The sequence below is a fragment of the Monopterus albus genome, unplaced genomic scaffold (genome assembly GCF_001952655.1).
Source record: "Monopterus albus unplaced genomic scaffold, M_albus_1.0 scaffold456.1, whole genome shotgun sequence".
NCBI classification, from domain to species: Eukaryota; Metazoa; Chordata; class Actinopteri; order Synbranchiformes; family Synbranchidae; genus Monopterus; species Monopterus albus.
In genome coordinates, this window is record NW_018128336.1 from 37,171 (window position 1) to 48,723 (window position 11,553).

The 11,553-nt window shown below is 42.2% G+C and overlaps 2 protein-coding genes across 3 annotated transcripts; one reads left to right on the plus strand and one right to left on the minus strand.

Annotated features, from left to right (window-relative positions):
• Positions 1-259: 259 nt before the first annotated feature.
• On the plus strand, positions 260-7,197 carry dusp26 (dual specificity phosphatase 26). Its single transcript, XM_020587418.1, has 4 exons — positions 260-803; positions 880-1,070; positions 2,004-2,215; positions 2,994-7,197. Exons 2-4 carry the CDS (start codon positions 892-894, stop codon positions 3,200-3,202), a joined length of 600 nt encoding a protein of 199 aa, XP_020443074.1. The 5' UTR covers positions 260-803; positions 880-891; the 3' UTR covers positions 3,203-7,197.
• Positions 7,198-7,975: 778 nt separating this feature from the next.
• Positions 7,976-11,276, minus strand: ppiab (peptidylprolyl isomerase Ab (cyclophilin A)). 2 transcript variants are annotated; one of them, XM_020587400.1, is made up of 5 exons: positions 11,117-11,276; positions 10,273-10,303; positions 8,734-8,822; positions 8,442-8,614; positions 7,976-8,334 (listed from the first exon to the last, which is right to left on the minus strand). In XM_020587400.1, exons 1-5 carry the CDS (start codon positions 11,183-11,185, stop codon positions 8,199-8,201), a joined length of 498 nt encoding a protein of 165 aa, XP_020443056.1. In that variant the 5' UTR covers positions 11,186-11,276; the 3' UTR covers positions 7,976-8,198. The 2 variants fall into 2 exon arrangements, with proteins under 2 accessions (XP_020443056.1, XP_020443057.1); XM_020587401.1 differs by having other exon boundaries at positions 8,442-8,636; positions 11,117-11,205.
• Between the last annotated feature and the right edge of the window lie 277 nt (positions 11,277-11,553).

The window sequence follows — 11,553 nt, forward strand, 5'->3', positions numbered from 1 at the left end:
CTGATTTGATGTGGTTTGTGTTTGTTTGTTGAGGATCTGTTCTGCCCTCATTATAAGGCCTGTAACATCATGTGTCTGACAGTTTTTAATAGTGTTCTGATTTGTTCCTCACTGGTTTTAGCTTCTGCTTCCTTTGCTAAAGTTCAGTTTCACTACACTTTTCTTTTTAAAGATTAAAAATCACGTGAGTGACGACAACAACGAGAGGATGTAAGCAGCCACAGTTAATACATTTGATAAAGGGTGTGTTAGATTTTTACAGTATAGGTGTAAATGATCAAGTATTGGGTTACATAAGTTAAATAAACTGACTTGACTTGTTTAGAAAACACTGACAAACATGGAGTCTACAACTTCCTGACAAATGCCACCAGATGAAGACCATGTGATACTGTGGAAAGTTCCAGAACAGTTGAATTGACTTTGTGGTGGGACTGTTTTTACTAAAGTTCCCTGATTCGACCGGCGGATGTCGACAAACAGCAGCAGTGGCTGAAACCCCGTCATTAAGCATTAAATGCCAAAAGCAGCAGCGTCATTTGTGCAGAGACCGACAGAGTGAAGTTCTTCTGCTGCATCATCAGTGAATGTGGCTTCAAACCCTCTTCGTGTTTGTGGAGTCCCGCTGATGGGGACTTGTTGACGAGATGCTGAAGCAGCGGTTGGAGGTGAAGCTGTCTGGTGGATGCTGAGCAGCAGCTGTCTCATCATCTCGTCCATCCTCCCACTGCAAATGAGTCAACATGGCCGCGGAGCAGCTCGTCCTGCATCACCACTGAGTCACGGAATAAAGCAGTGCACAGGTAAATAAAACGTGCACGGGGGGTGCTCGGCCTGCACGCTTTGTCTTAATGTTTAAGTCGGCTGTTTTCTTCCCAGCTCCCAGACTAAATGGCGTTCATGTCCCGGTTCTCCCGGTCCCGGAGCAGCTCCAGGTCTCCGAGCCGCAAAGACTCCGAGCGCGTCTCCACAAACCTGAGCGTCTCCGAGCTGGAGAGGCTCCTTTACACCGGGAAAACAGCCTGTAACCACGCAGACGAGGTGTGGCCCCGGCTCTACATCGGAGATCAGTGAGTTGATCTTCACCCCTTTACAATAACGGTCTGTGCTTCATTAGTACTGATTAACGCATGACTCGTGATCCTTTAGAATCAGAATCAGGTTTATCGGCCAGATGTGTTGGACACACGAGGCATCTGACTCTGGTACAGCGGCTCTCAGTGTAAACATTAATGGGCTGTGTTCAGCTGAAGTGTATTGCATAAGATGTTGTTTTGCCATTTGACTTGAGGGAAGCAGTATTTTTATGCTGGCAGGACACTACTCTGTTTACTTGTTGGTTGAAGCCAAAGAGACTTTTTGGCTGGTGTTCACATCCAGTGAAGCAGCAACTGAACTGGACTCACCCAGAAAAAGGTTTTGAGGAAATATCCGTTGGCCAGGTGTTGCACATATAAAACCCAATAACAGTGCATGTTAGACTAAACTGTAACTGGCATTCACATCAAATTAAGATTGTCAAAAATTTTGATCATGCTTTATTTTCAGAATCCATATCTATATGGTACGTATGGGTTAAATGGGATAAACCAGCCAGTATGGTTTATACACACACATACTTTATGGGTTAAATGGGATAAACCAGCCAGACTTACCCAAGAAGACTGAAGCTGTAGCTGCTGCTTTGTGATACACTTGCAAACATTTCTAAAAACATGGATTCACTTTGCTTTGTGGGTTACTGAGTGGACACTGATGGACAGACGTCAGGGTTGTTGTATGATGCCACAGGAAGCGAGGGCCCACTGCAGAAAGGCAGGCACATGAGTATAGTCAGTTCCAAGACAGGCCACAAGTTGATCAAATGTAAACATGTTGTTTCATGACCCAGTTGCCTTTTTATGTTTACAAGCTATTTGAATATTACCTCAACAAATGTGTCACGCTGACACTGGGAGAAGTGACAACTGATGATGAGCTGTAACAACCTCCTCTCTCTGCAGAGACATCGCATCAGATCGCCGTGAACTGGCCAAACTTGGCATCACACACATCCTCAACTGTGCGCAGAGTAAGTGGCGCGGCGGAGCCGAGTATTACGCCGGGATGAACATCACCTATCATGGCATCGAGGCTCACGACTCCCCTTCCTTTGACATGAGTGTCAACTTCTACCCCGCTGCTGAGTTCATCCACAAAGCCCTGACAGGTGGAGGTCAGTCTGCAGATGAACACGTCCTCTGTATCCTTTGAACAACATGGAATTGTGCTGATAACCACATAGTGACCTGGATATAGACAGGATTTTAAAAATACCCAGGTTTATAGTTGGTTTAATTTTTTGCAAGAGTTTCAGACTGTGACACAGTGCAACAGCTGTTTTACGACTTGTGTCTCCAATAAATAAAGTTTATCCGATCACCACAGCTTGTGTCTCCAAACCTCTCATAAATAAAGTTTATCCGATCACCACAGTATTATACATGTTCATCCCTGAATTTTAATCATTCTTGCATTTTGAAATATAATAAGGTCACTGCCAAACTGTGCTTTAAACACCAAGCAAAGAGTCTACAGCAAACATTTCCTCAACATTATACAGCAAGTGCCAGGAAATACATAAATAAATCAATGGTATAAAATAACATTTACCAAATAGGAATAAAATCATTTCCACATTTTCAGGATTTATTTAGTTCTCCATTCATTAATTTATCACTTTTAGATGTACGTAAAATGGAGCTTCAAGGTTACTTTTGTCTTCCAAGTTAGCGCTGACTCGGGAAGTGCTGCATGAAAAACTAACGTCAAAATAAAACATATTAAATAAAAAGCAAATGTGCAAACAGACTGAGATAAAACAACCAAGAAAATTACTCTGTTAAAAGCTAAAGTTTCCAAAGCATGCATTTGAGAGCAGACACATCAACAGAGGTGCACATACAGTCCACATCTGGAACGGGCAGAGTTAAGCCGGTGTTTTGTGTCTGCAGGGAAGGTGCTGGTTCACTGCACCGTGGGCGTGAGCCGCTCCGCCACACTGGTGCTCGCCTACCTGATGATCAGACAAAACCTGACACTGGTGGAGGCCATCAAAACAGTGAAAGACCACCGAGGCGTCATCCCCAACCGAGGCTTCCTCCGCCAGCTCAACGGTCTGGACGGCATCTTGAGAGAGAGCCGTATGTCGCCACAGAGTTGAAAACACAGGTTACACCGAGGCAGTAATGGGACCGAGTCAGGGGCAACCTGCGGGTCTCTGGTACTGTGGCTCTGAAAGGCAGATAGGAGGATTTGACTGATATCAGTATCTTCCAACTCAGTTCATTCATTTTCATTCTATCTGTTTAGTCCTGTAGCGTCTGAAACACAAGCGCCAGATGGTAAAGCTCTCCACTAAAACCCATACTCTTCAAAATACGGAGGGTGGCCAACACACACAGAATATTCAGTGTCAGAAATCACCTTTAGCCCGATGAAGAATTAATTTCAGTCCAGTCTAGTCAGTATTATTGACCACAAATTTGCCTTAAAGGATGTAACCTATCTCTGTCCATAAAGTACGGACACACCAGCATTTAAAGCAGCAGCATTTCAGGGCAAAATGAATTCTTTTTAACAGTAACTGGGCACCTTGGCCCAAGCCGTGTCGACACAGCTCTCCACCGGAGGCTGTCGTAGCTCATTCGTTGTGTCTGTCACCATCCTGCTCCGTAAGAGTTTAAACTGCTCCACAAAAGAGACATTTTTGCATTGTGGGCAGTTATAAGACAGGAATCAGCAGGCCTCTCGAATAAACCACGTGAACTTATTAGTGAACAGGCTAATGAGCTGGTACCGACAGTTCGCTACGTGATGAAATGCTGTAAACTAAGAACGTAATGCCAGTGGGGGGTCAATGGCAAAGTAAATACAAATAGAAAGAACCTAGGAGAACTACTGTGACTGACTAACATGTTCGCCCGACTCCTTTACATTAGTGTTATTAAGTGCCCTGAACAGCTCACACTGTAGTTTCAGCCCAGGTCTAAACCAGCAAAGCTATGTAGCCTGATAGTATTATGTCACAACCTGTACTCGGTTATTATTCATGGCCATTTTGTGAATAGCAACCTACAGTATACTGAATTATATGATTTTTATTTTCAGCTGGGTGTTCAGTAAGTTCAATGTATTATTCCAGTCTAGTGTTTTTCAAATGACTACAGTCCTTCTTGACATTTTTATCTGATATCTGTGTGATGATCTGAAATTCATCCAGTAGACTATGCCCACTCGAACAGGATGAGCATTACAGAGGGAGGTGGGGAACAAAGTCATCATTGTGCTCTTCTGTAATTTAACTCATCATCCTGGGTGGCACTTCAGCCGTGTTGAAATTATAGGAGATGTTCTGTAGCAGATGAGGATTTCCAGCTGGATGTAGACACAAGTCTCCCCGGGGGGCACCGCAGTCCTGTAGGGAGGTAACGATACTGTGTGAGGACGTCAAATACTCCTCAGAGTCATAGCTTACAACTTAACATGCAGAAATGAAACATGTATTTATAAATTCACTGTGACGTCAGGGTATGTTATTACCGCCGTCAAGAATAAATGTCCATAAATCTGCATAGACGTCAAAGAGAAAAGACGGAACATGCCTGAGAATTGTCATGTCTGCATCCATGGGTAAACTGTAAACAGAAGCTGCTAATAGCTAATTCAGCATACTTTTAACAGTGCCAGTATGCAAACACATGCAGGTTAAAAACGAGCTCCAAACAGAATAGTTCCTACCTGTAGCTGACATTACTACAACACATTTAATTAGATTTTCTGGGGTTTTGTTCGCCTGATGGTTTAAATTTTTTTTTTGTCTTGCTTTTCTCAGTAAGCCAGTCTGCTTTTATTTACCAAATTATCAAAAACATGTCCATAGGCTGCTCCATTTTACTCCAAAACACAGAGATCCATTTTAAAATACAAGGATCTGGCCCCAGACCAGATTTTAGTTACAGAAGGAGCAGCATTGTCTAACAAAAACAGTAACTGCAGGTGTAACTATTTCTGGGGGTGGTGATAATGTCCCCCACCTCCCCCTGGAGAAAGAATAAATCTGGTTTGATTGGAGCTTTAGGCTCAACATTTTACTACAAGGCTATTAAACAACTTCCAGTCTGGTGTATCACATCAACTTTACAGTGACTGTTTGCTCTCCAAAGTAGTACTCTAAGTGACAGTATAACAGCCAGAACAAGAAGTATTTAGAGTAGGTGTGCAGTGGGAGACAGTACCACTAATGTGCCATTGCAAAAAAAACTGCCAACTGCCTGGGTGACAGGAGTGTGCACAGTGTTCACTGCTCTAGTGTGAATTCTGCTCTTTTGTCATGCTGTTAAGTGAGGCTAGTGAAAAACAATGCTGAAGTTTAAAGCAGCTTCTCAAACACCCTTGTGTATTATCAGTGGTTATCTGAAACTTGCGTTTTGTGACTCGTGGTCTTTGTGCCATTTTAACACCGTCGTGATGAAGTTCATGTGAGGGGAGAGAAGTTGACATTTCTCAGATTCAGAAACATACATACATAGCAGTTTTTATGGATTTTTACAGTCCATGGAATTTAGTTCGACATTTTTGGAAATATATTTATTTCCTCTCATGGAGTGAGATGAAAAGATCTAATCTCATCAGATCTGATGCCAGGAGGCAATTAGCTTAGCTTAGCGTAATGACTGGAAGCAAGTGGAAACAGCTAGCATGGCTCTGCATGAAGTTCTAAAGTACAACTACTAATGGCCCCAAAATGCAATAGTTAACATACTGTTTAATCCACACACAAACAAGAAATTTAAAAGGTTTTACTGGAAATTGTGCACATTCAGTATGTTTACGATTAGGGCATATTTAATAGGCCCCAGACATCCAAAATCATTTTTAAAACATATCTTTGATGTGTTCTAGCAGATGATGATGGTGTTTTCTTTTTGCAGCTAACTAGCTTCTTAGTGCTAACTCCATAAGTTGGCTGAAGATTTGTCTTCAACAGTCTTTTTTGTTTTCAACTGACTAGTTATAAAACAGAATCTCTTAAAAAGGACCTTAAATATGCATCCAATGGCTACAAACATGTCATTATGAAGTTAAAGATGCCCAAGCGATTCTCACTAGTTTGCTAACAAACACTTTTAATAGCAACTATACAGGAGTAATGTGAACAAAGTGTGGTAACGCAATATGTTGGGAACATGACGTAATGCTCGTTGGCTGTGAAATCTCTGCTACTTCTTAGACTTCAACTACAAATACACCAGCTGTGCCATGCTAACTGTTTAGCCCTGCTTCCAGTCTTTATGCTAAGCTAAGCTAACTGTTTCTCATCTCACTCACAGGGAACATTTCCCAGAATGTCAGACTATTCATTTCTTTAGTGTATTTCCCACTGTGGCTGTGGAAAGCGAGGCTAAGCAGCAACGACTATCGTGACCTTAAGGGACAATGTTTTGGTATGTGATAACTACATACCTACAGTATTTGCATCACACAGCTGGCTCCAGGGGACCAATGGCTGCCCGCATCAAACCCTGTATCACTAGAAGAGACATTTTAATGAGATCCTGGATATTTCAAATTGCCACCTACTGTCTAATATTTGCAGTGATTGGTGAAACAGTGGAGTTTCTCTCAAAGTCCAGAATCAACCAGTCAAAAACCCTCTTGTTACATTTTGTATCAGGAAACAGACTTCCTTTACCGCTCTGTTGTACTGAACCGTGGTATCCTGTTGCCAGCAGAACCTGCCTTTCTTATCAAGCTTTCCTCTGCCCACTCAGTTAAAACAGGATGGAACACTTGTAAAAATAAAATCATTTCTGACCTCACCGACCAATTTAATCTTCACCTTTACTGTATTGGATCTGAATGTTTTGTATTTGTGCTTTTACTGTGCTGTGATGGTCTCACTTCCTGTTTGTATTCTCGTGATATCTTTGTTTCTTACGAAGACCTTTCTATAGGAAAACTTGAATTATTTTGAATTTATTTTTGTATCACTCTCTTTGAAGGGGAAACTGGCAAAGGAGATGTTGATGCCTTTACCCTGTGGATTTAAAGTTGGTTTTTAGACTTCTGTTTCTGTGTTTTTATTGTCAACACTGAGCATTGATAGCTTTGTTTTGATAACTTCTGTACTTAATCAGAAATAAAAAACACTTCTATCACAGCTGTTACACTGTGTTTTGTAGCAGTAGTGAACAGGCTGCTCAGACAGTGACATTTGTATTTTTATTAGTGTTTAATTACCTCATTTTTATGCTTATATTAAACTCTAAAATGAGTGTTGTTGGAAACAGACTCAATGGCCTCAACTAAAGGCTGTTCTGGAGCTTTCAACCTTGTCACACAACCTTCATAATGCCTATATTAAATTCTAAAATGAGTATTGTTGGAAACAGACTGAATGGCCTCAACTAAAGGCTGTTCTGGTGCTTTCAACCTTGTCACACAACCTTCATCAGCGTTTTTGTATTTTTTTTTAATTGTCATAGAATGGTAGATATTTACACATCCATAAAGTTTCTCATGTTGACAGCTTAGAAGGTGAGTTTCAAAGTCTTTGGAAACAGCATCTGACAAAACAATCTTACCTAAAGCTTTTGAATATACATCACATTGCTTCTACCAGCACAATTTGACAGTTACTGCTTTCGCTGTCATTTTGTTTTCTTACAGTGTGATTTGTTTATATTTGTGTAATGTTTTATTCTATGTAAACAAACGCATGTCCTCACAACATGTATAACAGAAGGACACGTGTTTATATGACAGTAACTAGCCGAGTCGATGCCTACTGTATAATGACCTCTAGTGGTGAAACGTGTCAACTGCAAAACCATGTAGTGAGAGCACCTGATAAATGTTCACCGTGCTGATCGTATGGATCAAACTCTACTTTGTTTAGACAGACAGAGACAGAATGTGAAGACATACACAAACCCTGGTTTCCAGGTTGCTTTATTTACATGTTAATCAGATTTTGTTAACAAATGTGGTCTTTAAACGGCAGAAGGTACAAAATACTACACAATGAGTAAACACAGTAGACAAACATTATTGGAGGAGAACATGAGTTCATCTGGTGTTTTTCTACTGCAGATACGCACCATTTTAAAGATTATCTGGGTGATGAAGGGTCCTCTGACTGAAGTGAAGGAGTCACACTATTTCAGTTCACCACAGTCGGCAATGACGACCTTGGCTTTCGGAGAGCCACTCTTTGTGCCTTGCTTCTCCATTGCCTTGACAACATCAATGCCCTCCACAACATTGCCAAACACTACGTGCTTCCCGTTCAGCCTGCAGAGCAGAGGAGCTGTTTAGTATGTGCAACCATCATCTGAGACCTGCTGAAACGGTTCATCTGAACCTGAATGCAGCAGCGCACAGGTCACGGCGGAGCTCACCAGTCGGTTGACGCTGTGCAGATGAAGAACTGGGACCCGTTGGTGTTGGGCCCAGCATTAGCCATGGACAGCGTCCCCATGCCCATGTGCTTCAGCTGGAAGTTCTCATCGTCAAACTTCTCTCCGTAGATGGACTTGCCTCCAGTTCCATTGTGGTTGGTGAAATCCCCCCCCTGAAAACAACAGTCCAGATGACTGTGCATGAGGCAGCAGCAGCAACATAAACCTGTTAGCTCGGGTTCGATCTCAGCATGTGAAAACAAACAGGACCAACTTCTTGCCTTAACCTTACCTGGCACATGAACTTAGGGATGACCCGGTGAAACGTGGAGCCCTTGTAGCCAAAACCTCTCTCTCCGGTGCACAAAGCACGGAAGTTTTCTGTAATATATGGACAGTGACTCCCTCAAATATACGTATAGCAACAACACAGAAAAATCCATTACAGGTTTGTACCACTAATAAGAATTATTTCTTTTGAGCAGAAGTGTCAAGCTGCCTCAGGCTGCTGAACTCTTAGATATTTTATCAATACATTTCCTTCATCTCTGCTGAAGACAGTCAGATTCCTGGATAACTGAGATGCTGCCTTTTATTGAAGCAGCCAGCACAGAGGGAAACCTGCCCAGATGTTCCAGCTCACAGAGTTACAGATTTCACAAGTAAACAACTGTCAACATCTGTCTGCATGGTTGCATCACTTTTTCTAAACCTTCACACTTAAGTTGAGAAACACAACAGCTGCATTCTTTAAAATGAGAAACAGCAGAGGAGATATCTGCACCTCTAACATCTGGCTGCTGCTCTGAGACTCTTGTTTAGTGGCCAGACATTCACAGATTGTGGTCTCCTTTCTTCTAACATCAGCCCCAACAAACTCTTCCTCTGTGTCACAAATCCTCTTTCGTCCTGAGAGCCGTTTTCAGTGAATGTTGATGCCAGAGTGTTTTTATCTGTAGACAGTTGTGTGTCTGAAAGTGAAATCAGCTTTTCCATTGTAAAGAAAATCAACTGCACTCTAGAACTGAGTCAGAAGGTCACTGAGATCGTCTTTGGTTAAGTCTCAGATCATAAAGGTCAAAGGTCGTAAAACAGTGATCACTGCAACTTATCCAATATTTGATTACGAAAATAGCTTACCCAGGATTTTTAGCAATAACTTCTAAACCTACAGGGTGCCCAAATCTGAACTCTTAAGTGTCTTTTAATTGCACTTAAACAGAAACAGCAAACTACTACGAGCCAAGTAAAAATAAACTCAAAGCCCAAAGACCTTCAAAGCAATAATGCAAAATAAAAACGACAATGCAAGAAAAATCTGTTGTTCTCAGCTGAATGTGTGATTTAAAAGAACTCAGGCAACCCGATTTCCTTGGAAGCAAACAGGCCAGTGAGTGTAAATGAGGCCATATGACTAACAGTGGCTATGTGGGACAGTCGCAGTCAGCAGTGCATCATGCAGGTTTTCCTGGTGGCAGCTGTATACGTTGGTCAGACTGTTCCTCTCAGGTGTCGCAAGCTAGAAACAACCAATAGCAGGAGATTTCAGTCAGACAAGAGTTCTTCTCCTGAATCCTGACTCCTGGCCGTGGCAGCAGTTAGTAGCATGCCGCTATATCACTGTTCACACTCACTTTCAGCTCTGGGACTGGCTTTTTTGATCAAAGTGTCACCCACAGCCTCGACCCATATTTAGAATAAATGTTCAGCTGAGGATTAATGGGGACGCATAGTTTCCCCAACCAAACATGAATCCATATTGGGTGAGTGGAAAAAGTCTGAGCAGCATCCCTGCAGCTGAACTCCTGTCTTTCATTTCTAGCAGACCTACCTGCAGTCTTTGGGACCACATCAGCCCGGAGCTGCAAAATAATGCACAGAAAGGTGAGATGCACTACAGGCTGTAACAAACTAACTGCAGCAGCAACAAAGGCCAACTTACAGTAAATGTCTGAACTGTACTGTACAGTATATGCTCTGCTATTACAGGAGATGACATCATCGTACTCTTATACAGTCCTTCCGCTTAACACTGAGCCAGAACTGCACTAGTCTGATTTATACACTTGTCGTTACTGATGTGTTTGCTTTGCCTCTTATTAGTCCTGGGAATCAGCAGCGATCCGTCGTTTCTCACTTTAAATGAACAGGAAATAGTGAATACTGTCCATAATCATTTCGACAAAGCCAAACATGACACATTAAAACGTCTTGTTTCGTTCAAAACATAAGCAGCCTATTTTAATTCGTCGTATTTAACAAGGAAGATAGGAGCAACCCTGGCATCTGAGAATAGACAAGACCCAGGTGACCAGAGAAGCTGCATCTCCATGTGTACAGTTATACCTGCAGTCCTGTCTATCAAGCTGCGCTGCTGCTGCTGCTGCTGCTGGGCGTTTCCATGAGAGCAGGGCCACTCTGGAGGATTTTTATGATTCATTTGCTCATCTCTTTTCATCTAATTTGGCATTTTATATCAAGACAAAACGAAGCCTGGCATATTTAAACAAAGCTGATAAAATGGAAGCCTGAAAGCTGCACTGGAGAAGGTGACGCACTGCAACATCCGAACTACGGCCCTTTTAAAGATCCGACAAATGCGAGCATAAGAACATTTAAAGCTTAAATTAACTTCATTTTAAATAAACTGAAGGCACAAACGAGGTTTATCTTACCTCCATTATAATCCTGCCAGCCTTGGCGCCATCAATAGTAATGTCAAAGAACACTCTGGGGTTCCCCATGTTTTTAAACTGGCTGCGATGCGATGTTATGATGAAAAATCGCACTTGAATGAATTCCTGACAACGCGTCACATCCACTGGAGCTATTTACGTCCCTTTATATATGACTCTGTGCGCCACTGACGTAACAGCTGCCGACAGCCAATCAGAGGCCAGATCTTCTAAGTGACTCAAGAATAGACAAAAGAGAATGAGAATGGGCGGGGATAAATGTGATTAGCAATCAGCTGGTTGGATGTCTCCACGGCAACCCGATGGGGCGGAGCAAACAGGTTTCAATGGTTTAAATCGGCAACATGGAAGCATCCGTGTGTGAAGGTGTAAGAATCTAACTCACCCAAAATAACGGGCGAGGCTCAGTTGGTTTC

Bases quoted from the DNA above. Each gene is read 5' to 3' on its own strand.
- dusp26 (XM_020587418.1), top strand. From the start codon at position 892: ATGGCGTTCATGTCCCGGTTCTCCCGGTCCCGGAGCAGCTCCAGGTCT. The intron at 1,071-2,003 runs GTGAGTTGATCT...CTCTCTCTGCAG, and splicing joins CGGCTCTACATCGGAGATCA to AGACATCGCATCAGATCGCC. The intron at 2,216-2,993 runs GTCAGTCTGCAG...TTGTGTCTGCAG, and splicing joins CAAAGCCCTGACAGGTGGAG to GGAAGGTGCTGGTTCACTGC.
- ppiab (XM_020587400.1), bottom strand. From the start codon at position 11,185: ATGGGGAACCCCAGAGTGTTCTTTGACATTACTATTGATGGCGCCAAG. The intron at 8,823-10,272 runs GTAGGTCTGCTA...CATATATTACAG, and splicing joins TGTGGTCCCAAAGACTGCAG to AAAACTTCCGTGCTTTGTGC. The intron at 8,615-8,733 runs GTAAGGTTAAGG...TGTTGTTTTCAG, and splicing joins TCCCTAAGTTCATGTGCCAG to GGGGGGGATTTCACCAACCA.